Raw genomic sequence first — 26,512 nt, 5'->3', positions numbered from 1 at the left:
GTGTTTTAGAAAAACATATAGCTCGCGCAGTTTTATTACAATGGTAATGTAAGTCTGAATGAATGCACCTGACACTTGTACAGTATACATAATAACAATGTACATAATTACAATGTATGCACACAAGGAAAATTAAATGTAAAAGCCGACTGCAAATATTTAAAATATGGTAGTTTGTATTTTTCATTTAAAAATAAATACAGGTCCTTACCTAGTATCCATTTCATTATTAATAATTCAGTCCATGTAAATTTTGTGGTTTTCACTCTGAAGATCTGTCTTGGATTATCTGTGACAGTTTCATTGGGTAAAGTCTTTACACCTTCAAATCTGTCTGATGCATTTAACACCAATAGTCCAAGAAAGATGGTGAATGAAACTGCATGTGCTACAAACTTCATAAATGGACTTCTTAAAATTTGTCCCAGCTGAAAACAAAGAAGCATCAAGAACATATGATGGTAAGCAACACAAGATTGAATTCTATAAAATATTTTCTGAATGTGGCTGTGATTTCAATGACAGCTGGCATATTAGTTGCAATTGACATAAAGGGACATTAGACATGTAAAAGAAACAGCAAGATGAATTTCCCATTGTTTTACAATGGAAGTGAGTTCTCCCCCTTCATAGAGCTAAGAAACTATCTAGAGAGGGCTGCAAAATGGTGGAAAGAATGCCACAGGAAGGCAATATATGCTTCCTGATATCAAATGTAGAATTATTTTCAAGTACTCCACAGGGCAAATAAGGCCAGTTGGGAGGAAGGGGATTCCGGAGTAGAGAGAACGAGTTGCCAGTGGGCCAGAAGGTTTTTGTGGGGCCTGGAGGAGAACTTTTGCACAAAGTTGCACCAGGTCCCCACTAGACTTTCAATTACTGGCCGTCCATTCTTCAGGCAAGAAATAGGCAGTCAGCAATTGAAGGTCATCCCTTGTTTTATTTAATCTTGAGTTAAAGTGCTGGAACTAAACAAAAAGAGAACTAAATTATTACTTATGAGAAAAAAAGTAAATAGATGAACAAGATAGGGACTAGATCCCTAAAAGTGTCATGGCATAGAGGAAATCTATCAAGAAATATCTTCATCTTGTAAAAGAAAATCAACCATTTTGATTTATTTTAATAATGAAAAGAGCAGTTTGAGAGCAAAATCAATCAATTCAAAATTGTATCAGAACTAATGTCTCGGTTCATCAGTTTGTTAGTCTACATGCTGAAGTTGGGCTTCTCACAGACATTTCTACGTCAATCTATGTCAGTAACAATGAAGCTGTGTTTCTTCACTTTTCACATGAATTAAGAAGCTCCCTTTCAAATGATTTAAGAGTTTTGCAATTGTTGTGTTGTGTTGGCAGTTCATTTAATAAATCTATAAATGTCAGGAGGCTGTTTCTCAATTCAGATTAGCTCACGGTTTCTTAGTTTTTACTGAGATTCTGCTTTTTTTCTCCATATTCCACTTAGATTTAGAATAGAAATATTCCATGTTGACAGAAGCTACTATATGCAAGGGTCAGTGTCAATGTTTCTTTTATGCTCTGAATATGAGCAACATCGGTATTTATTGACCACTCCAAGTAATTCTGGTTTTAATTGAGTGGTGTGCTTTGAGAGACAGCCATGTAGTGTTGGACTGGAGTCGTGTGTAGGCCACACGAGATAGGAGAGGCACTAATGAACTAGTTGGGTTTGAACAAGAATCTAGTAGCATTGTTGGTCAGTTTTCTGGTGCATGAATGCAGATTCACAAGTGGGATTTGAACTCATGACCTTGGAAATAATTGCTAGTCCAGCACACTACCATTACCATTATGGGTGCTGCCCTTCAAGCATTGTTTGCTCAGAGATCTTTGTTCTAAAGTTGCTGGTTGTAATATGCTACTTAAATTGACTTTTTTTAAAACTCTGTTATCTTTTCCTCATTACTAAAATAATCAAAAATGAAACCATGTTCATTAAACAACTATGAGAATTATTTGGACAATGTTCAGGCAGTGGTGGGGGCTGTGGGGTGGGGGGGAAATGGGTGGTTGTAGGCCTGGTGGCAGAGGCCACAGGCTGTTGGGGGAGGTCGGAAGGGTTTGAGAGAAGGTGTCCGATTGTAGGTGGTTGGCCAGGTAGGCACGCTGGATCCAGTAGGTAGGTGCAAAGGCACTTACCTTCTGACCTAGCAGTTCCTCACTTCAATTTAGCTGGCGGGTTTCCTGAAGCCTGGGAAATCTAGCCGCTCAACACTAAATTTCAATTAGTGAATAAGTGCCAACCTGCATCCTTGGAGCGTTAAAACCAGAAGTGGGTGGGTTAGTGTTTTTTTGGGGAGAAAGTTCCTCTTGTAGTATGTAATTGAGTAGACACAATTTTAAAAAAAGAATGAAGATCTATTTTAACATTCTACACAGGTATTGAGTGCACAAATCAATTTAACAGCTCTTAAAATAAACGCCTGAAAGAAAAATCTGTACCTTGCTGCATGGAGCAAACCAGTATCCAACTGCAAGAAATGGAAGGCCCAGGGTGACGCCAAACACAGCCAGGCACTTCACAGCTATTGACCGCTGACGCAAGCCTGAGAGATTTTCATACCAAATTGTAAGCAATTGTTGCTGGCAGTTAGGATGAGCAACAAACTAGCAGGAATAAAAGAAATATTTTGCAATCAGCTTCATGTTTTCAATGTATTAGGAAGACCATTAAAAGTGTAATATTTTGTACAAAATATTTTTGCCTCAACATCAATAGCAAAGTGAGGAAGGGCTTTTGGACAAAGCCATCATTTCAAAGAAAATAGCTTGATAAGATAATTTTCACTATTTCCTTTAGAAGACTATCTATAAGCTGCTCCCATTCTGTTGCAATAACTTCACCAGAGGTATAGTAAAAAGTCCCATTTTTGTTCATAAATGGAATTTTAAGCACTCTTATGCTAAAGTTACAGCAGAGGAGTGGCAGCAGCTCCAAGGTAATTCCTGGATAAAAGAAAATTCAAAACAGAGTGTTACCACCGACCGCTCCTGTCAAAGCCCCCAATCAAAATATACGATCCTGATTGTGGTGGGACCAATGCACTGTGAATTCAATCCCATCATTCCACTGATCGGCTAACATATCATTTAAAAACTTACCAAATTAAAGAAAGACCCACCAAATTGTACCATCTATTTACCCCCGAATGAGGCTAACCAAACCAGGTGTCTTTAAATCAACAAATAAACTCTTTAATTAAAATACTAAATTCTTAAACACTATGAACATTTAAAAATAAAAAGAGTCCTTGCAAATTTACAGTCCAATGTTGTTCGAAGTCCTTGTAAAATGTTGTTCGACGTCCTCGCAGAATGTTGTTCGAAGTCCTCACAGAATGTTATTTGAAGTCTGTCGAATTTCAACAATTAACGACTTGCACTTTCAACAGAATCTGACTTTAGAGTTTTTGAGGGATAAAAGATTGTCACAGTCTAACTTCCCTTTCTTCTATTTAAATTACCAGAGATCTCTGTCTTTGCTTGATGTTTTTAGAATTTTGAGAAATAATAATAATCAGACTAAAATCCTCCTCCTTCAGTTTAAATGGTAGAGTTCTTTTTTTCAGGTGTGCTTATCACAGCTGTGTCCTCTGTGTCTTCTGTCTGTGTGTTCAAACTGTCTTACTAACTGCCAGTTCAAACTGAATTGTAACAAATGTATCACATCAGACTCACTCCCAGTGGCTATATCTATGGTAACGAGAATGCACCCCTTTGAATCGCAGTCTCCAAGTGGCGCAGTGGTTAGCACCGCAGCCTCACAGCTCCAGCGACCTGGGTTCAATTCTGGGTACTGCCTGTGTGGAGTTTGCAAGTTCTCCCTGCGTCTGCGTGGGTTCCCTCCGGGTGCTCCGGTTTCCTCCCACAAGCCAAAGGACTTGCAGGTTGGTAGGTAAATTGGCCATTATAAATTGCCCCAAGTATAGGTAGGTGGTAGGGAAATATAAAGACAGGTGGGGATGTGGTAGGAATATGGGATTAATGTAGGATTAGTATATATGGGTGGTTGATGGTCGGCACAGACTCGGTGGGCCGAGGGGCCTGTTTCAGTGCTGTATCTCTAAACTAAACATAAGGCAACGAAAATGCACCTTCCTATAACTCCTAAGGCTTGCTGGCTCTTAAAGCAATACTGATCCCTTGCAAGCCTTAAAGGCAAACCGCATATTCTGAAACAAACTACAGGACCACGACAAGAGAAAAAGTAACAAAGAAAAAAATTGTAATATATGGTTCAAATACCATTAAAAGTGTAATATTTTGTACAATGTGTTTTTGCCTCAACATCAATAGCAAAGTGAAGTAAAGTTAAAGAGGTAACTAATCAAAAAACCGTTTAAAATCCATCGTGTGTGGGACCTTCAACTTCAGCGGTGTCAATGGAGAGAAGTCGGTAGTTGATCCAGTAACACCTGTTTCACACCCAAAGGAAAAATAGGAGAAACTAATGGACCTCTTTATTTCAACCAGTGAAAAGTTGCATTATCTGTATAGCCTGGTAAGTAGCGTGATCATTAACCGTTAACTTTTATATTAAATGTATCAAAGCCTCAGTTAAAATAGCAGAGAAAAGAATTTGATATTGTCATGCAGGTCCCCACCTGCCAAGACTGAGGCACACATTATTTCGGCACATGAACATTAAAACTTAAAATTGTGGCTGGGAAGAAAAGAGGGCCCTATCAGAAGGAATTGCCAAGCCCCTGACTGGAAAGACATTTGCATGCTAGCAGACAGTGTTGGAACAAAGGACCCAGTCCCTGCTTCTCCAATACACAGAATACCTGGTCAGGCCAGTTTAGTCACATGCCTAACTTGCTGTTTGAATTTGAACTTGCTGAGCAAAAGGAACTCAGAAAGCTGTTTGCTCCTGGACGGAGAACACCTCTCTCCTGTCTGCTTTCAACTCTTTCTCACGGAAAGGAAGACCCATTGAAGTCACATGAACTCAAAGAGAGAAAAGTCTCCTACATGAACAAGGTTTATGAAGAATACTGGGTCCCAATGAAAAGGAAGAGCTGTCGACAATCAAAGACTCCACGGCAAGCTGGAAACACAGAAACAGTAACAAGAAACCCCCTTCAGAGACTGCCTCAAACCTCTCTACTTTATTTTTCCTCTGCTCTTTTCTGCCCCTATTTGCATGTGCATGCTCGTGTGGGCACGTCGTATATCCGTAGGCATTAACTGAATTAGAGTTTAAGTAAGTTTAACAAATTTCACTTTTCTTCTTTAAACCTAAGGAAACCTGGTGTGCTCATTTCTTTGCCTTATAATTGGAAAGCGGTGAACAAGGATTCACCAAAGGGGAGCTCAAAACACAGTGTGTTTAAAAATTAAACCCTGTTACAATAAGACTAGGTGAAGACAGTAAAAGACCCCTGACACCTTTCTTACCTGGTCGTAACAATATGAACACATTAAGTGTTTCCAGGATAACATTGTTCAAAGTAATTTACTGATTAATGTGTGTGGGTGTAATGCATTTGTTTCAAAGGTACAATTTCTGATTAAATATCTTATTTAGGAATGGAACCTATGGGGGATTTTTCCCAGGCTGGTGGAGGCAGATTTGGAGGCAGTGGGGGGCTGGGAAAATTGCAAAATCATGCTGTTGGGTCAGTATCCGGATGTGCTCTCGCCTCTCCCGTCTTTCCCAGGGGCCGGTAGACAATGAAGTCGGGAAGGCTGCAACTGAGGCGGGAAGACAATTAAAGTTATTAAGCAAGTAATTAAGAGGGATTTTGTGCATCGATTCCCTCTTTCCCAACTGGGGATCAGTCCCATGCTATGTCTCCAACCTGGTAGGTTGGAGGAGGTGAGAACACAGCGGGAGGGACTTCCTCAGTGTAACTGACAAGCTGTGATGGCTTTGATCAGTTACACTGAAGAGTTGCAGACATGGCCAGGCTGTGAGGCTGCTTTGCAAAGCACTTATTCTGTCAGAGTGTTATCAGTGCGTGACAGGTGATTGCCAGTTCTTTGGAAGGCATTTCGCCTGCCCAGCACTTCACCCACCTTCAGCTGCACTTCCCTGCTGCTAGCCTTTACAATGGCATGGGAGCAGCTTATGAAGTTCCACGTCCACCTTTGCTGAGAGTCTAGGGCAGGGGGCTTTCCACTGCACCATGCTTCAGCTGCAGCAGGAGCAACACCAGCAGAGGCACTAGCTGCCTTCCCCTCAGCCATGCCCCTCCACAGGGAAGAGGTGATGGCCATCAAGATGCAACAGGAATGAGGCGATAACCCCAATGGTAGGTCTACAGACAGAGGATCAGCTCTCCTGATACGTGGGAAAACCAAAGCCTCAGGAGGCTCAGGCTCTCACTGCAGGTTACAGCTGACAGCTACATCCTCATTCACCTTCCTGGTGGTTCAGTGGGAAAGCATTGCCAGTGGCCTGTCACTAGAAGCCCAGCCCCCCTATCCCCCCCACTTCCCCCAACCACACGTCTTTGCCTCGCAGCAGGTTGTGTGCTCTCTTTTCCTGCAAGGAGAGAAAGCAAGGAGGTGTGAGTGGTCATCATGGCTTGAGTAGGAGGAATAAAGACAACCATTTGTGCTGGGTAACCTTGAGGCATGGTTGCAAGAGGGCAATTGTTTGAGGCTGAGGGTGAGTATGAGTGTTGGCTGCTCAGATGGGGATGTGAGGTGCCTGCAGGGAAAGGAATGAGTGGAGCTGTAAGGTGTGTTGGCCTGAGGTGCTCTATGCAGGAGAATGCTGGACAAATCAGAGTGTGGGGCTTGGCGCCTGAAGGTGTTCATGTGCCACTCACCTGTCATGCTCTCCTAAGGTAGTAGATCCTTTTGGTACACAGTCTCTGGTTTGAAGGGGACAAACCTTTGCTGCTAACTTCCTTGGCCACTTCCATCCATCCCTGCTTGTTTGGAGAGGCTGTCCACCTCCTCCCGTCCTTGGGATAGATCACCTCGCTGCAGCCTCTCAGATCCAGCAGCTGGATCTTCAAGTAAGAGTGGGAGACCCAGAGAACAGCCTTCCTTGGTCTCCTCTCCATTCCTGTGGCTGCAACAGCCTAAAAAAATCAACTGCTGGTGTGCTTCTCTGCAACATTGACCAGAAACTGAACTAGAGTAGCCATATAAATACCACGGCTACAAGAGCAAGTCAGAGGCCAAAAATCCTGCGATGAGTAACTCACCTCCTGACTCCCCAAATCCTGTCCACCATCTACAAGGCACAAGTCGGGAGTGTGATGGAATACTCTCCACTTGCCTGGATGGGTGCAGCTCCAACAACAATCAAGAAACTTGACGCCATCCAAGACAAAGCAGCCTGCTTGACTGGCACCCCATCTACAAACATTCACTCCCTTCACCACTGATGCACAGTGGCAGCAGTGGCATCTACAAGATGCACTGCAGCAACGCACCAAGGCTCCTTAGACAGCACTTTCCAAACCCGCGACCTCTACCAACTACAAGGACAAGGGCAACGAATGCATGGGAACACCACCACCTGCAAGTTTCCCTCCAAGTCACGGCCATCCTGACTTGGAACTTGATCGCAGTTCCTTCACTGTCGCTGGGTCAAAATCCTGGAACTCCCTTCCTAACAGCATTGTGGGTGTACCTACCTCACATGGACTGCAGCGGTTCAAGAAGGCAGCTCACCACTACCTTTTCAAGGGAAATTAGGGATGGGCAATAAATGCTGGCCTGGCCAGCGACACCCACTTCCCAAGAATGAATAAAAAAAAATTGCATGGACTCTTTAAGCAGAAATCTGACAAAATGGCTGTGTCTTCCTGTCCACCCTCCTTAATTTGTCAGGGAGCCCGAAGGCAGATTCATAATTGGTCACCTTCTGTAAAAAGCAAATGGAAGGCCAGCTATTCTTACATTTGGATTCCTGACCTGAAAATGAACCCGATGCTCCACCAAAACCTATGGCGGCAAGATTCCACCCTATAATTCTGATGAAACATAGCAAGCTAAGATCCTAATCATGAGGTTCTCCTTCCAGTTATATTATAGATTATTTTCTAAATCTTTCTTTCAATTTTCTGATAAGTTACTTTCAAGTATGTATTTAGAATGCGTGCAATGGATTATTTGAAAATAATTCTTAAAATCCAAACATCAGTGAACAAGTGATATTGCACACAGATTTGTGAAAAAGCAGGATGAATAATCTAATCAATCTCATCATCTCATCATGGACATCAGTACCTCAGCTCAGTGATTATTCTTCACGTGACAAGCTAATAGCATCCTGTGGGACATCACTTCTGAGCCCAATCCTGTACCTGCCTGGCATCTATACTTCTGTACTTTCCTGCAGGGTTCACTAAATAACCATCAGGAGCAAGAACTTAGTTTTTTAGTTTTTTTAGTTTTAGAGTTACAGCACTGAAACAGGCCCTTCGGCCCACCGAGTGAGTCTGTGCCGACCATCAACCACCCATTTATACTAATCCTACTCTAATTCCATATTCCTACCACATCCCCACCTGTCCCTATATTTCCCTACCACCTACCTATACTAAGGGCAATTTATAATGGCCAATTTACCTATCAGCCTGCAAGTCTTTGGCATGTGGGAGGAAACCGGAGCACCCGGAGGAAACCCACGCAGACACAGGGAGAACTTGCAAACTCCACACAGGCAGCACCCAGAATTGAACCCGGGTCGCTGGAGCTGTGAGGCTGCGGTGCTAACCACTGCGCCACTGTGCCGCCCTGTGGCTATTTTTCCCACTTCTTAGCTGTGGATGCTGAACCTGTTTGTGTTGATGCTCATAAGATTAGTTAACTCAACAGCAGATATTAGGGACCAAACCTGTGGCTTAGTTCTACAGCACATTTACTCATTGAGCCACTGGGCTAGATGTGCAATTTGTTTTATATTAAACAGTAATTTTCACAAATGCTGTATACTCTGACTTTATTAAATGAAACTGCAAACTGCTCGCAAAGGAACTGTAGTGAGGACATTGACAGAATCAGCATTGAAAGAACAAACCTCCTGACTGGTGTTTTTTGTAGCATAAACATTTTTGTTGTGCTACAAAATTAACTATTAAGTTACACCACTAAAAAGTTAGTTTTCTTCCTTTCGCACTCATTTACTCTCTCACTCTATTCGCATTTCCTCTCACTGGAGCTCCACTTTCTCTCTCTTTCTCTCATTCTTTATTCCCGGGAGGTGGTGGCATAGTGGTAATGTCACTGGACTAGTAATCCAGAGCCCAGGCTAATGCTCTGGGGACATGGGTTTGAATCCCACCATGGCAGATGGTGACATTTGAATTCAATTAATATATCTGTAATTAAAATCTAGTCTAATGGTCAGCATGAAACCATTGTAAATTGTTGCAAAAACCCATCTGGTTCACTAATGTCCTTTAGGGAAGGAAATCTGCCATCCTTACCTGGTCTGGCCTACATGTGACTCCAGACCCACAGCAATGTTGTTGACTCTTAAAATCGCCCTCTGAAATGGCCTAGTAGGCCACTCAGTTCCAGGGCAATAAACGGTATCCTAGTCAGTGACGTCCACAAACAAATAAAAAAAACTTTCGAGAGATCCATTTTCTTTCCCACAGTGGAAATGATTGTTCTCAGCCAACTCACAAATATCATAAAAATAAAACAACCCAGAGCAGTATATGCAGGGCTCAATACTCCAAAACCGTCTCTGCAGATTTTTTCAAAAAACGTGTGTGAATATTTGCTTGTATTTTTTTCTTGATGAATTTGTTCGGTTTCAGTACATTTGGTTGAAGATCAGCTTATTGATCAGTTTGAGGCAGCTGCAAGAGGACTCAGAACCTGCATCATGGCAAATGATTTTGGAACCTAATAGCAACAGGAACATAGGAAATAGGAGCAGAAGTAGGACATTTGACCCCTTGAGCCTGCTCCACCGGCTGATCTTCTACCTCAATGCTATTTTCCCATACTATCCCCATAGCCCTTGATATCTTTAATATCTAGAAATCTATGATCTCTGTCTTGAACATACTCAATGCCTGAGCCTCCACAGCCTTCTGGGGTAGAGAATTCCACAGATTCATCACACACTGAATGAAGAAATTCCTCCTCATCTCAGTTCTAAATGGCCTACCTCTTATTCTGAAACTATGTCCTCTGGTTCTAGACTCCCCAGCCAGGGGAAACATCCTTCCTGTGTCAACCCTGTCACACCCTGTAAGAATTTTGTATGCTTAAATGAGATCACTTCTCATTCTTCTAAACTCTAGAGAATACAGGCCCAGTCTCCTCAATCTCTCCTCAGAGGACAATCCCACCATCCCAAGAATCAGTCTGGTGAACCTTCGTTGCACACTCTCTATGGCAAGTATATCCTTCCTTAGATGAGGAGACCAAAACTGTACACAATACTCCTGGTGCGGTCTCACCAAGGCTCTATACAACTGCAGCAAGACGTCTTTACTCCTGTATTCAAAACCTCTTGCAATAAAGGCCAACATACAATTTGTCTTCCTAATTGCTTGCTGCACCTGCACGTTAGCTTTCAGTGACTCATGAACAAGGACACCCAGGTCCCTTTGGACATCAACACTTCCCAATCTCTCACCTTTTACGAAATACTCTGCATTTCTGTTTTTCCTACCAAAGTGGATAACTTCACATTTTTCCACATTGTATTCTATCTGCCATGTTCTTGCCCACTCACTTAGCCTGTCCAAATCCCCTTGAAGCTTCTTTGCATCCTCCTCAAAGCTCACATTCCCACCTAGTTTTGTGTCACCAACAAACTTGGAAATATTACATTTGGTTCCCACATCTAAATCATTTATATAGATTGCGTATAGCTGGAGTCCAAGCACTAATCCTTGTGGTACCCCACTAGTCACAGCCTGCCAACCTGAGAATGACCCGTTTATTCCTACTCTGTTTTCTGTCCATTAACCAATTCTCAATCCTTACTAGTATATTACCCCCAATCCCATGTACTCTAATTTTGCTGACCAACCTCTTGTGTGGGACCTTATCGAAAACCTTCTGAAAATCCAAATACACCACATCCACTGGTTCCCCCTTATCTATTCTGCTAGTTACATCCTCAAAAAACTCCAACAGATTTGTCAAACATGATTTCCCTTTCATAAATCCAAGTTGACTCCGCCCAATGCTACCATTATTTCTAAGTGTCCAGTCATCACATCCTTTTATAATAGATTCAAAGAATTTTCCCTACCACTGATGTCAGACTAACAGGTCTGTAGTTCACCGTTTTCTCTCTCCGTCCTTTCTTAAACAGGAATAAATTAAATTGGCTAAAACCATAATGATTTAATTATTTCATGATAATGATAGACTCTTTGTGTTAGAAATATTGTTTTAAATCTACAGTTATATAAGGTCTAATTAAAATTCTTGATAGTTTACAATTTTATTAAGAACAGATTTATTTAAGCATTTGTGCTGGTGAATGAAAAGAGAAATTAATCCACTGCACATTGTCACACCATCAGCAAAAGAATTATTTTCATGTGCTTAGATTTATTCATGATTATTAATAAGCAAACAATTTTTTAAAAATCATAATTTTGAAATTTCTCTATTCATTCTTCTGGAAGTGGTATGCAGATGAAACTGAAGACATTGCTCATGTTGAATGATAAAGTGATATATGGGAACTGAAAATGTTCAACTTGGCATTTAATTATCAAAGTGATTACTGACAACGCAGCCGGCAGCTTACGTCATCCGACTGTGCCAATCATCGCGTAACGTGGGCAGATGGTGTGGGGATCCGGGCCGGAGAGAGCAGGGGTGGAGGGAAAGGGGGTCTGGGGAGCGGGTAAAGAGCAGGGGTGGGAAGAGAGGGGGTCTGGGGAGCGGGTAGAGAGCGGCTGTGGGGAGAGCGCGGCCGAAGACCTTGCTGGTGGTGGGTGCGCTCTCCTCCTTCCCCCCGCCGCCCGCTCCCGACCCCCGCCGCCCACCTGCTCGCTCAACTCCCCCCCCGCCTGCTCACTTACAGCTCCCCCCCCGAACCGCTGGCTCAACCACCCGCCCGCTCCCTCCCCTCCCCTCCCTGGCCCGCTCGCTCCCTCCCTCCCTCCCCTCCCCTCCGGCCATTGTGTGCTGCCATGTGTTTTGGTTGCCATCGTGTGATTATTTGAGCAGCGCCATCTTTAATCCTGGCAGCTGCCTGACATCGCAGACTGTGACATTTTAGTGGCACAGGCTGCATTTGTGCATGTGCCAATGCAGCACCACCTAGTTGAGGCATTGTCAGCAAACGCAGCCTTTAATTATTTGCTTATTACTCTTTCCTTATTGTGTCTCAATGCCTTCTTAATATCAAGCTTATTAAAGGGCTATTATTACAACAGTGTGACTGAGAACTGATCAGTATAGTGAATTAAACCTGCATCTTACCATGGTCTATGCATTAGTGCTCCTTTGAACTGTGGCACTATGGTACTCCATTTAGCTGAAACTTTAGTATGAACTATAATCTAATAGCATCATTCATTTCTGTCCAAACTTACATTTCCATGCAGTTGAAAGCCTGAAGGATATTCTGTAGTTTTGATGCAAAAATTTCTGTATGTTGTGATACTTTAAAAACATTCACATTAATTCTTCAGTTATTAATCCTTTAACACAATCTGCATCCTGACATGTTTCGTAACCCCTCCCCTGTACTTGATTGAGGGAAGGCAAGCCCCACTTGTTTCCGGGCTTCAGCGGTTGCTTTGTACTGTCGTTGAGGAAATGGATGTTACTGGTGCCATTTCTCTTCTGCTTTACTTCACTACTTAATGGGATCTGGGTGGAATCTTCTGGCACCCCAGGCAATGGGCTGGGAGGCGGGGGCACCACGTCAGTACGAAAGCCTGCTTGGGAATTTTGCTGAAGGCGGGTGGAGATCGCATTTTTTGGAGGCGAGCAGGCAATTGAGCCTGTTGAGGAGCTAATTAGCAGCTATTTTACACAGGAATTGAAATCTTACCAGAGGTGCAGGTGAAAGCCGGTGCTTCAGAGCCGCACCAGCTCAGCGGCAGGTCAGTGTTGGCCGCAGTTGACAGCCATTGGGAGCAGCGGCATTCCAGTGCAGGGAGGGAGGAGGGGAAAGGGAAAGAGTGAGTGTAGTGCGGGAGGGACAGGATGGAGGCTGGGCAAGGTTGGTGAGTACTTTGGGGACACAGATTAAGTGTTCTCTTTCACGTGCAACTTGTATATGCAGAATGGGGAGGAGGAGAAGCCTTAAGAAGTGAGCTCAGCCGGTGTCCATGGGTCTCATGCACTCTGGTTTTGACAACTCCTGTGTGGAGGAGCACGAGTGAGTGAGAGAGGTGCAGCCTGTGGGAATGGGCTGTAACACCTAGAGTGCCAGGCAGATCGTGAGGGTGGGCACCTCCAGTGAGGCATCACTAAACTTGGGTGCCACTTGTCCTTGAGATGCTCCCATTTTATGAGTGCAAAACTTGTCAGACCTCCCCTTCAACGTCTGCTCCATCTGCAGCCTTCCCAGTGAGTGCTGCCTTCACTTTAAATATGGCATTGGCTTGTTCTCTGGTACTCTCACCCTCCCGCACCCCCCCACCGCCTGCACGGCTATATTGTCCGGTTCCCACTGCTGCTGGCTGTTAATTGAGTGGCCCGAGAGAATTGCGCATCCTCTTCTGTTGCCCGCCTGCCCAACCAATCACGCAACCTGCTTTGTGTCCTGATATTGGGGCCGGAATTTTACCTGTCCCGGTGGGTCCGCGATCTGGGAGGCAGAAGCGGGTGCTAAAGTCGCACCTGCTTCGTGCTCAGCTGCTGCCCAATCGAGCGCTAACTGATCAATTAGCATCTCTGCAGCGGATCACTGATTGAAAAAGGCGGGTGTGGGCGGGAAGTTGAGCGTCGGCATGTCTGGGGCTAGAACCAGAAGAAGGTGCTGAAAGCCATTTAAAAGGGCTTTCAGCACCTTCAGTAGCTCTGAAAGGGCTGCTTTCAGTAGGGAGGATGGTGGGAGGAGCTATAACTGAGAACAAAGTATGAAGGGGAAAGGAGTGTCATTGTAGTTAAAGGGGCGAGCCATTCAACATCCATAAATCTACAAGAGACCTTGGAGGACCAGAATCCAATTGCGGCAATGTCAGACAGAGGCGACTGCATGGCCCCAAGGTTCTCAGAAGACTCCCTGCATATCCTCCTCCAAGTGGCTGAGGCAAGGCGGGAGGTCCTCTTCCCAGCAGACAGAAGGAGGAGGCCTCCCCAGGTCACCAAGAAGGCATGGTTGGAGGTTGTGGAGGAGGTCAGCAGCTGTGGGATTGTGAGGAGGACATGGCTCCAGTGCCACAAGCGGGTCAATGACCTTCTGCGCTCTGCCAGGGTAAGGGGCATATCTCAGTCATCATTGCTTTGAACTTGTATGGGAGGGTTACTAGGTGTTGATGCTACAAAGTTGAAACCATCCATCTGGAGTGAATGGCTGCAGCCCTGTCACGGGCCATATGCTGGACACATCTGACTTGCACAATGGTCCAGAAGTGTGCCAACCATGCACTTCAATGGCAATTGCCCTAGAGGTAGCATTCGGCACAGGGGATGAGCAGCTGCTCCTTCAAGTTAAGGAACTGAACTGATTGCCATGTGTTTCCACAGGAGAAGAGGGTGCAGAAAGCCTGCGAGAGAACACGGAATGGCAGTGGTCACAAATATCGCAATTCTCACGAGTGTGGAGGAGGGGGCATTGTTGCTTGCTGGGGAGGATGGAGGTCGCTCAGTTGCCGATGGTGAGGCTGGAGCACCTGGCCAGGAGGGTGAGTTCCCCAGAGTGTGGCGGGGTGGGGGCAGTGGGTGCGGGGCTGGCTCAAGTCACGCATGTGGCCACACTGCAGTTTGTGACATGTCCTTCAGTCCGGAGTGTTGCTCACACCTGATCATTCAATTTTCCCCTGCAGGTGAAACACAGCAGCGGCCAGGCAGCATCTCCGGGGCTCATCCATCCACCAGGAGGAGGAGGAGGGGACCTCCGAGGGTGCAGCATCACATCCTTTCCCCGCACCAAACACAAGCTCAGATATAGTCACCTCGGTTGGGCTGTTAGCGTCTTCGGATTCGTGGTCACAACCTGGTGCGATCACCGCACAAGTACCGGACCAGCTGCCAGAAGAAGTATCGGCCAAAGCTTTTGACACCCGGAGGACTGTGGGATGCCAGGCCAGTTCTGAGCCCCATGCTAATGATGAGCCTCTGAGGACATCCATTTGGCAGGAGATACTGCAGGTGCAGCGTGAGGTGCGTGGAGATCTGGTGGAGTTACCAGAGACGCTGCGTGCTCTGGCTTGGACTTTGGAGATCTCCCTCCAGGCCATGAATTACGCACAGTCCCTGTCATCTGCATAGCTGGCTTCCTCCATTAACAGATTTGCGGCTGCAGTGAAGGGCCCGATCCAGTAGGCCCTGCAAAACCTCACAGAGAAGGTGAGCTCTATGGAGCAGTACCTCAGCGAGCTGTCGATGAGCTCCTGTGACATCCAGCAGCTGTTCATCCTCTGAGGTCAGCAGGGAGGCCCAATTGAGCCTTGCGAGGGCACAGGAGCAGCAGCAGTATGCATCTGGGGGCTCCTCTCAGGGTGCTGCTGATGTGTACAGCGGCTCCTTGTCCCCTCTGCCAGTGACATTAGCACCTCAGAATCCCAGGGTGACAGAGGGTGGTCCTGAGATTGCTCAGGGTCACCTCAATATGCCAGGGACCTCACGGCCTCGGGCAGACAGAGGACGGCCACCAAGGTCATCCCAAGCCACGGACCTCTTGAATAGCCACCTGCCTCTGCCATGGCTGGCGACGAGGGGTCGTTGACATGCGTGAGCTCTCTGAAACGTTTCAAGAAATCACAATAACTGCACTTAGGGTCACTGGTGTGATTTTTGAATTATTTATTTGTTGTTCAACTTCACACAAAACTTAATCAAATTTCTCGCTTGGCTTTTTTATCTGCCTCAAATCAATGATGATGTTTTAGGTGATCTTTTTGTCCTGCATGTGATGGAGACTTGGGGAGGTGACACATTGGGCCATGTTGTGTTTGAGGGAAAGGTGGACCGTTGCAGCTGAGATTTGCACCTGCTGGTGAGTGCTTTAGCGCTTCAAGCTGATGTAAATGCCTGAATTCAGATTGACATGTCATTCACTGGGTGATGAGCCTCCGATCAGGAGAAACACCTGAGTATTACAGCCTCCCTTGTGCTCGACTCCTGCAAGCCTCCAACTCTTCCCCACCCCTCCCTCCACCCCCACTAACGTTCAGGTGGCTGTGCCGCTTCTTCCTCCTCAACCCTTTCACCCTCCTCATCTGAGGATGCCTCATGCTGAACAATGTCCTCATCATCCAAGGCCTCCCCCGTCTGCAGCGCTATGTTATGTAAGGCGCAGCAGACGACAGTAATGTGAGATACCCTTGGTGGCGACTACTGAAGGGCACCACCTAATTCTCATCTTCAGATGACCTATGGTCTGCTCAATGGTGACTCTGGTGGTCGCATGACTTGCATTGTACCGTTCCTCTGCTTCATTCCGTCGGTTCCTCACAGCCATGTCTTCAGGTATCCCCTGTCGCCAAGTATCCATCTTGCAGGCACTCAGAGGGTTGGGCGGGGTTGGTGGTGCTGCATAGTGCTGGCACCTGGGAGTTCTGGAGAATGAATGCGTTGTGACTGCTTCCTGGATAAGGAGCACACACCTGTAACATAGTCTTATGGTGGGTCACTGACTAGTTGCACATTCATTGAGTGAAGGCCCCTGACAGACCTGCAGGTTTTCTAATGGCCACATGTGTACAGTCAATCACTCCTTGACTATGGGGAACCCAGCGATGGCGCTGAAGCCTCTGGCTCTCTCGGCCTGACTGGCGGAGTCTGTCTGGAACTTGATGAGCTGGTTGGCATGCCTTTATATGGCATCAGTTACCACCTTAATGCAGAGTTGCACTGTGAGATTCCACACAAGTCTCCTGTGGAAGCCTGGAAGGAGCCTGTGTAGAAGTTCAGGGTGTTACGACCGGGTGAGAATGGTGTCTAGGAGTCTGTAACTGTCTTCACCTGGTCTTATTGTAACAGGTTATTATTTTTAAACACACTGGTCGGAATTTTACGTCACCCCAGCGAGGGGGAAGGTGGTGGGGAGGTGGCTCCCATCCGCCCAATGTAAAATCCTGGCCATTGTGTTTTGAGCTCCCCCTTTGTGAATCCTTGTTCACAGCTTTCCAATCATAAGGCAAAGAAATGAGTATAAACATGCTTTCTTGGATTTAAAGAAGAAAAGTGAAATTTATTAAACCTTAAATTTAAACTCTAATACGGTTATCACCTACGGATGTACTACATGCCCACGCTAGCATGCACATGCGATACACGCATGCAAATAGGGACAGAAAAGAGGAGAGGAAAATATAGTAGAGAGGGGTTTGAGGCAACACCAGAAGAGTTTCTTGTTTACTGCGCTTCGAGCTCGCTTTAGTCCTTTTGTAAGTATTCTTGCTTTTCGTTGGGACCCAGTGTTCTTAAACCTTGTTCGCTGCGGGAGACTTTTCTCTCTTTGAGGTTCACGTGTCTTCACAAGATCCAGTTTCCTGAGAGATGAGCAGGCAGACAGGACAGGGTTCTGCTTCAGTTCCAGGAGCACATGGCTTTCTGAGTACAAATCCCTTGTCAGTCTGCTAGTCATGTGACTAAAACTGGTCTGACCTCTTCTTCTGTGTTTTTGGATTCTGCTATCTTAGCAGTCAACCTGGAATGCTGGCTCTCCCCATCTTCAACATCTAGTAATCAAAAGTCCAATGTTGGTTGAATGGGTCTGGGCATGGTCCTTTGTCCCTTGTTCCAATTCTTGTTAGTAACTATGCACATGTCTTTCCAGTCAGGGGCTTGCAATTTTAAGTTTTAATGTTCATGTGGCGAAATCATGTGTGCCTCAGTCTTGGCAGGTGGAAGGTTTGCCTGACAAGAGCGAATGTGACCTTCAGTGCGACGGGCATTGAATGGCCACCCACGCAGTTGGATGTGACCTCTGCTGCCGGCATCTCACACAGAGATGTGACAGTCTTTCGGGACAGGTGCAGTCTTCTACGTCACTGGCGCTCTGACATCTGCAAAAAGGTCAACCAGTGCTGGTACACCCTGCTTACTGGATAGACCTGTCTCCTCACAGGTGTTTGCTCCCGGTGCACTCTGTGGTTTCTGGCCCTCCACCATTACCAGGCAGCAGTTGGCCAGCCGGTCACTGATTGCCCTGGCCACTTGTCCTCCTGTCCCTCCTTGTGGCATTCTCTTCCTCGCTAGAGGAGCCACCTCCAGAGTGGACAATGCCCATGGCTGCAGTGTCCCAGAGATGTAATTAGCACAGCTATTTGCTGCCTGCTGCAAGGCAAGGCACTCGCAACCCCCCTCCCCTACATAGAGAATAAGTCACTAATGCTGTAGCCCTAACAGAAGTTTAGTTCACTCAGGTGAACCCTGGAGAGCCAGCAATATCAGCCCCGACCTAGCGATCTACTCCGAAATCAACAGGAATAAATGAAAAATCCAGTACCTCCAACTCCTTCACAGAGGCACTGGTTGCTGCTCTTTTAAAGCTGCTGGGTTCCCAACCCCAAATGCCACCCCCCACCCCAACTTGACCCATTTGCCAGATGTAAAATGGCTGTCAATTAGATTTTCAACAACTTCAATTGGCCCTTAATTGATGTAAATCCAATGGCTCCATCTCACCCGCCGTCCGACCTGCGTAAGATGAGGATTGGGCGTAATGACGTCAGGGACCCAAACCGACGTTATTGCCTGCCATTTTTCGGCTTGGCCACCTCGGAAGATACCCAATTTGAGCAGGTAAAATTCTGGCCTGTGACTCCCTCTGTGGTGCAAAAATTCCTCCCACTGCACCAGCAGACTGAGCAGTTGCATTATAGTGACTCAACTTTTAAAAAATGACATTGTGTGCATTGAGGTCATTTTGATCAGTCTTTATCAGGATACTGAGAAATTTCAACGTGCTACACTTAAGACATAATACAAAATAGTACTACAAGATTAAGTGAGTTATGTTACAGGAGTACCATACTACTATAATGCGCAGTGATAACTTAAATCCAAAAGCATTTTAAATCTATAGACATGTTTACCTTTTTAACTTCATACTTAATGGCAAGTTTCACTCTGCTCAGAGATGGCCTATGATGATCTCCCTGAGGCTCAAAATCCACATCTCCATTAAGAATGGCCTCCACTTCCTCTGTGTCCCGGCACAGGTCAAGTACACCAACAGCAAAATCCTTGCATTGCATAGATAACTTCCTGTAATCGTTCTAAACAGAAGAAAATGACACCTGCTAAAAGTTACTGCAATCATCAATCCATCTCATCAAAATACTAGACAGAAGAGTAACCGACAGAAATATGCCATGAAACTGGTAACAGCTTACACAACTACTCCAGGAAAGTGTTGAGGGAACTGTAAAAGTTAAGTAAAACTAATATGGCTCCTAAGCGTTAGGTGAACAAGCCCTAAGGACAATCAGAGTTTAATAGATTAGTAAGGGAACCATGCAGGGTGAGGTCAATCAATGTTTAATTGTTCTTTAGGTTGCAAGTCTATTTTTATCTTGGGTCCATCGGGTGGCCTTAGACATGAGCCAAATGCCAGTTGGATCATCCTCAGGAGGAAGGCAGCACTGATATAAACAAGCAGCCCAGTCAAACAACAAACACAAAAATGTGTAGAGTGTTAAATGATGATTCAGTTCTCATCATCAATGATATAATGACCTGTGAAAGAAAGAAAGAAAGATTAGATCAGTATAGAATCATTCATGACCCTGGGATCTTCCAAAATACTTTATAGCCAATTAAGGTGAAGCCACTGTTGTAATGTAGGAAACACAGCAGCTAATTTGTGCACAGCAAAATCTTGCCTGGGCCCCACGTGAAGGCTGGTATGTCGCATTTCACTGCACATATTGTCCTGTGGGAACTCCAGGCCTCCTGACAACATTTGCCTTGCAACCCCTGAAAATCGTGAACCTCACATTTGGGGTTTGCCATTTTCTGGGGGTTTCTGTTGGTCCCTTCTGGAATCGCCAAGGAATTTTGGACCCAGTATGTGAACAGACCTATGGCCGTAAGTGTAACTTTTGAGGCTAATGTCAATTTATAAGGCAGTGCTAGAAAATCTGCATTGAAAAGAAGAATTAAGGCTAGCACTAGGACTCTATCCTACTTCATATCAAACATTTTCAGGTGAAAATTAATTTCTCTTCACTAATGCAAACAATTGTGGTTATGTTTAGTTCCATGATATCAAATCCTGCCCAAGATCAAGTCCACTGTTTTTATATTTCGTTAAACTCTATACTCTTCTTTCTAGATCAAATAACTTGCTAATCTAGACATTCAACAGTCTCTTCGGGACTGCAATTCAAGTTAATTACATGGAATATACAGTACAGAAACAGGCCATTTGGTCTGACCTGTCCATGCTGGGGGTTTATGCTCCACTTGAGCCTCCTCCCATCTTTCCTCATCTAAATCTAACCCTCCATTCCCTTCTCCCTCATATATACTTGTCTAGCCTTCCCTTAAATGCATCTGTACTATTCACTTCAACTACTTCCTGTGATAGTGAGTTCAACATTCCAACCAATCTTTGGGTAAAGGAGTTTTTTCTGAATTCTGTATTGGGTTTCTTGGTGACTATCCTATATTGATGGCCTCTATGTCTGCTCTTCCCCACAAGTGGAAACGTTCTCTCTGTATCTACTCTGTCAAAACTTTTCATATTTTTAAGGACCTGTATTAGGTCACCCGTCAGCCTCTTTTCAAGCTAAAAGAGACCCATCCTGTTCATCCTTCCCTGATATATATACTGTTATGACCAGGTGAGAAAGAGGTCTAGGGAACCCTTTCAGCCTTCACGTGGTCTTACTGTAACAGGGTTATATTTTTAAACACACTGGCCGGAAATTTACGCCACCCTAACAAGCTGGATGGTGGCAGGGGTGGGGGTGGAGTAAAGTGGAGCAGGAGGCTCCGAGTGGCCACTTAAGGGCCTTCGCCCGCCTCCACGGGGATTTTACCCCTGGCAAGCGAAATCTGGCGCCCTCTCAGCACACCGGGGGGCCGGGGGCCCAGACAAACGAACACAGGGTGCCTGATTGAGGGCCGCCCTGCTTTCCCAACCACCCCCAGGACCCGAGACACCCCCTTCCCTCCCAAATGACCATCCTTTCCTCGCTGGGGCGTGACCCATTAGCCCGGCGAGGCAACCCTAACTTACCTGGACTCCTGGCTCCATGTCCTCGGCTGGGCTGCAGTCCCAGTAGTGGCCACTGCTCCCGGTGGCACTGCTGGGACTAACAGCTGCCAGCCCGATGATTGGCTGGCAGTTCAATAAGGTGGGACTTCCTCTCTCAAGCGGGTGGAAGTCCCGCATCGGAACAATTGAAGCCCGGGGTTCTGTAAAATGCGGTATTGATCCCCGAGCCGGACGGAAGTGGGTTTGCCACCGACTTTTACGTCAGTTGCCAGCTCCCATCCGCCCAATGTAAAATCCAGCCTACTGTGTTTTTAACTCCCCCTTGGTGAATCCTTGTTCACCGCTTTCCAATTTTAAGGTAAAGAAACAAGCACAAACAGGCTTTCTTAGGTTTAAGAAAGAAAGGTGAAACTTTATTAAACTTAAACTCTAATTCGGTTGATGTCTACGGATATACGATGCGCCCCACGCTAGCATGCATATGCGGTACGCACATGCAAATAGAGACAGAAAAGAGAAGAAAAATTAAAGTGGAAAAGATTGAGGCAATATCTGAAGAGTTTTTGTTATGGATCTTTGAGCTCACTGTATAATCCTTATTTGTAGGTAGATCTTGCTTTTCGTTGGGGTCCAATGTTCTTCTTAAACCTTGTTTGCTGTAGGAGACTTCTCTCTTGGGGTTCATGTGTCTTCAGTCAATTTTTGGAGTTCTGTGAGAAAGAGATGAGAGCAGACAGACAGGCAGGAGGTCTTCTTCAGTCCAGGAGCATTCAGCTTTTCTGCCAGTTCAAACACTGTACAATTTAAAACTCCCCAAGTTGGCCAGACTGGTATAACCACTTCTGACTTTGTGTATTGTCTGTGTCAGGAAATGGTCCTTTGTCTACAAATACTGTCTGTTAATATGCAAAAATATCTTCCAGCCAGGGGCCTGGCAACCCCTTGTTACAGGCCTTCTCTTCTTCCCAGCAACAGTTTGAAATTTAGTGTCCATATGGCGAAATTAATGTGCTTCATTCTTGGCAGGTGGGGGCCTGCATCACAATACCAGTGCAATTTTGGTATTACCCTTGTAAATCTTCTCTGCACCCTCTCCTGTACCTCTGTCGTTTTTATAATGTGGCGACCAGAACTGCATGCAGTACACTACGTGTGATTTAACCAAGGTTTGATACAGGTTTCGCATAACTTCCCTACTTTTCAATTCTATCCCTCTAGAAACAAAGCCGAGTGCTTGGTTTGCTTTTTTATGGCCTTGCTAACCTGTGGCAGAACTTTTGGTGATTGGCGTATTTGTTCTCTTTGTTCCTCTACCCAGCCTAAACTCACATCTTCTAAGTAATAATGACCTCCCTGTTCTTCCTACCAAAATGTACTACCTTACATTCCTGACTCAATATGTAGATAGGCCGACTAGAGGGCAGACTATGTTGGACTTGGTGCTTGGCAACGAACCAGGCCAGGTGGCAGATCTCTCGATGGGAGAGCATTTCGGTGATAGTGATCACAACTCCCTGACCTTTACTATAGTCATGGAGAGGGACAGGAGCAGACAGGATGGGAAAATATTTAATTGGGGGAGGGGGAATTACAATGCTATTAGGCAGGAACTGGGGAGCATAAATTGGGAACAGATGTTCTCAGGGAAATGCACGACAGAAATGTGGAGGTTGTTTAGGGAGCACTTGCTGCGACTGCTGGATAGGTTTGTCCCGATGAGGCAGGGAAGGGATGGTAGGGCGAAGGAACCTTGCATGACAAGAGATGTGGAACAGCTAGTCAAGAGGAAGAAGGAAGCTTACTTAAGGTTGAGGAAGCAAGGATCAGACAGGGCTCTAGAGGGTTACAAGGTAGCCAGGAAGGAACTGAAGAATGGACTTAGGAGAGCTAGAAGGGGACATGAAAAAGTCTTGGCGGGTAGGATTAAGGAAAATCCCAAGGCGTTCTACACTTATGTGAGGAACAAGAGGATGGCCAGAGTGAGGGTAGGGCCAATCAGGGATAGTGGAGGGAACTTGTGCCTGGAGTCGGAGGAGGTAGGGGAAGTCCTAAATGAATACTTTGCTTCAGTATTCACTAGTGAGAGGGACCTGGTCGTTTGTGAGGACAGCGTGGAACAGGCTGATATGCTCGAACAGGTTGAGGTTAAGAGGGAGGATGTGCTGGAAATTTTGAATGATATGAGGACAGATAAGTCCCCGGGGCCAGATGGGATATACCCAAGGATATTACGGGAAGCGAGGGAAGAGATTGCTGTGCCTTTGGCGATGACCTTTGCGTCTTCACTGTCCACTGGAGCAGCACCGGATGATTGGAGGGTGGCAAATGTTGTTCCCTTGTTCAAGAAAGGGAATAGGGATAACCCTGGGAATTATAGACCAGTCAGTCTTACGTCGGTAGTGGGCAAATTATTGGAGAGGATTCTGAGAGACAGGATTTATGATTATTTGGAAAAGCATGGTTTGATTAGAGACAGTCAGCATGGCTTTGTAAGGGGCAGGTCATGCCTCACAAGCCTTATTGAATTCTTTGAAGATGAGACAAAACACGTTGATGAAGGAAGAGCAGTGGATGTGGTGTATATGGATTTTAGCAAGGCATTTGATAATGTTCCCCATGGTAGGCTCATTCAGAAAGTAAGGAGGCATGGGATACAGGGAAAGCTGGCTGTCTGGATACAGAATTGGCTGGCCCATAGAAGACAGAGGGTGGTAGTAGATGGAAAGTATTCAGCCTGGAGCTCGGTGACCAGTGGTGTTCTGCAGGGATCTGTTTGATTAGATTAGAGATACAGCACTGAAACAGGCCCTTCGGCCCACCGAGTCTGTGCCGAACATCAACCACCCATTTATACTAATCCTACACTTATCCCATATTCCTACCAAACATCCCCACCTGTCCCTATATTTCCCTACCACCTACCTATACTAGTGACAATTTATAATGGCCAATTTACCTATCAACCTGCAAGTCTTTTGGCTTGTGGGAGGAAACTGGAGCACCCGGAGAAAACCCACGCAGACACAGGGAGAACTTGCAAACTCCACACAGGCAGTACCCGGAATCGAACCCGGGTCCCTGGAGCTGTGAGGCTGCGGTGCTAACCACTGCGCCACTGTGCCGCACAGTGTGCCACTGTGTTCTGGGACCTCTGCTCTTTGTGATTTTTATAAATGACTTGGATGAGGAAGTGGAAGGCTGGGTTAGCAAGTTTGCCGATGACACGAAGGTTGCTGGAGTTGTGGATAGTGTGGAAGGCTGTTGTAGGTTGCAACGGGACATTGACAGGATGCAGAGCTGGGCTGAGAAGTGGCAGATGGAGTTCAACCTGGAAAAGTGTGAAGTGATTCATTTTGGAAGGTCGAATTTGAATGCGGAATACAGGCTTAAAGTCAGGATTCTTGGTAGTGTGGAGGAACAGAGGGATCTTGGGGTCCATGTCCATAGATCGCTCAAAGTTGCCACCCAAGTTGATAGGGTTGTTAAGAAGGCGTATGGTGTATTGGCTTTCATTAACAGGGGGATTGAGTTTAAGAGCCGTGAGGTTATGCTGCAGCTGTATAAAGCCCTGGTTCGAGCACACTTGGAATATTGTGTTCAGTTCTGGTCGCCTCATTATAGGAAGGATGTGGAAGCTTTAGAGAGGGTGCAGAGGAGATTTACCAGGATGCTGCCTGGACTGGAGGGCATGTCTTATGAAGAAAGGTTGAGGGAGCTGGGGCTTTTCTCATTGGAGCGAAGAAGGATGAGAGGTGACTTAATGGAGAGGTACAAGATGATGAGAGGCATAGATAGAGTGGATAGCCAGAGACTTTTTCCCAGGGTGGAAAGCTATCACCAGGGGGCATAATTTTAAGGTGATTGGAGGAAGGTTTCGGGGAGATGTCAGAGGTAGGTTCTTTACACAGAGAGTGGTGAGTGCGTGGAATGTGCTGCCAGCGGTGGTAGTAGAAGCAGATACATTAGGGGCATTTAAGCGACTCTTGGATAGGTACATGGATGATAGTAGAATGAAGGGTAGGTAGTTAGTTTGATCTTAGAGTAGGTTAAATGTTCAGCACAACATCGTGGGCCGAAGGGCCTGTACTGTGCTGTACTGTTCTATGTTCTTTATTCTATGTACATTTATCTGTGTTGAACTTCATTTGCCAATCATTTGCTCATTCTACAAGTTTATTAACCTCTTTCTGTTACTTGTTGCAGTCTCCTCAGCATTGACTATCCTCTCAAACTTAATGTCATCTGCAAATTTAGAAATTGTGTTTTTGATTCCAAAGTCCAAATTGTTAATGTAAGTTGTGAACAGCAGTGGTCCCAGCATTGATCCTTGTGGAACACCACTTCCCACTTTCTGCTTCTCTTAATAACCACCCAATACTCCCACACTCTGTTTTCTGTCTGGAAGCCAGCTAGCAGTCCATTCTGCCACTTGTCCCCTGAATCTGCATTCTCTGACCTTATTCATTAGTCTACTATGGGACACCTTATCAAAGTTCTTTTGAAAATCCAGATAAATTACATCTACTGCATTACCATTGCCTACTCTCTGTCACCTCCTCAAAAAATTCAATATGATTGGTCAAGCAAGATTTTCCCTTTTGAAATCCATACTGACTATTCATTATTATATTTTTCTCTTCTAGATATTCTTCCAATCTCTCCTTTAGTAGGGATTTCATTATTTTTCCTACCAGCGATGTTATGATGACTGCTCTATAAGTCCCTGGGCATGTTTTGTCCCCCTTCTTAAATATAAGAATTATGTCAGCTGTTTGCCACTCCTCTGGCACTACATCTTTTTCTAACATATTATTAGATATGTGCAGTAATGCCTCCATTATCATTTCCTTGGATTCTTTTAAAATATGTTGATGCAATCCATCCAGACCAGGGGCTTCATCCTCTTTGAGTTTGATTAGCTTATTCAATACATCACCTTTCTTATATTAAATGCACATCTCTCATTGCTCATCTCATCATTCAACGTCATGTCTACCTGTACTATATCTCTGGTACATGGAGAAGCGAAATAATTACTTAATATTTCCAATCAGTTAACAAATGCTTGCAGCAAGACTTGGACAAAATTCAGGCTTGGGCTAATAAGTGGTAAGTAACATTCGCGTCACACAAGCGTTAGGGAATGACTCTCTCCAATAAGACAGAGGCAAACAACCTCCCCATGACATTAGCATCATTAAATCCCTGGGGTGGGTGGGGGTGGTGGTGGGCACCATTGACCAGAAAC

General features: G+C 45.4%; 1 protein-coding gene across 2 annotated transcripts in view; it reads right to left on the bottom strand.

The window, feature by feature from the left end:
• The window catches only part of LOC137375625 (short transient receptor potential channel 7), a 175,660-nt gene that overhangs the window by 38,757 nt on the left and 110,391 nt on the right, over nucleotides 1–26,512 (bottom strand). For both annotated transcript variants that reach the window (XM_068043009.1, XM_068043008.1), the window contains exons 2-4: nucleotides 19,136–19,318; nucleotides 2,466–2,630; nucleotides 212–428 (exon numbers count right to left, since the gene is read on the bottom strand). In XM_068043009.1, the coding sequence (XP_067899110.1) occupies nucleotides 212–428; nucleotides 2,466–2,630; nucleotides 19,136–19,318 (565 nt within the window). The remainder of the gene's footprint in view (nucleotides 1–211; nucleotides 429–2,465; nucleotides 2,631–19,135; nucleotides 19,319–26,512) is intronic.

The sequence above is a fragment of the Heterodontus francisci genome, chromosome 12 (genome assembly GCF_036365525.1).
Source record: "Heterodontus francisci isolate sHetFra1 chromosome 12, sHetFra1.hap1, whole genome shotgun sequence".
Classification (NCBI taxonomy): domain Eukaryota; kingdom Metazoa; phylum Chordata; class Chondrichthyes; order Heterodontiformes; family Heterodontidae; genus Heterodontus; species Heterodontus francisci.
The sequence above is the reverse complement of the archived record's forward strand: the minus strand, read 5'-3'. Positions and strand labels throughout refer to the sequence as shown.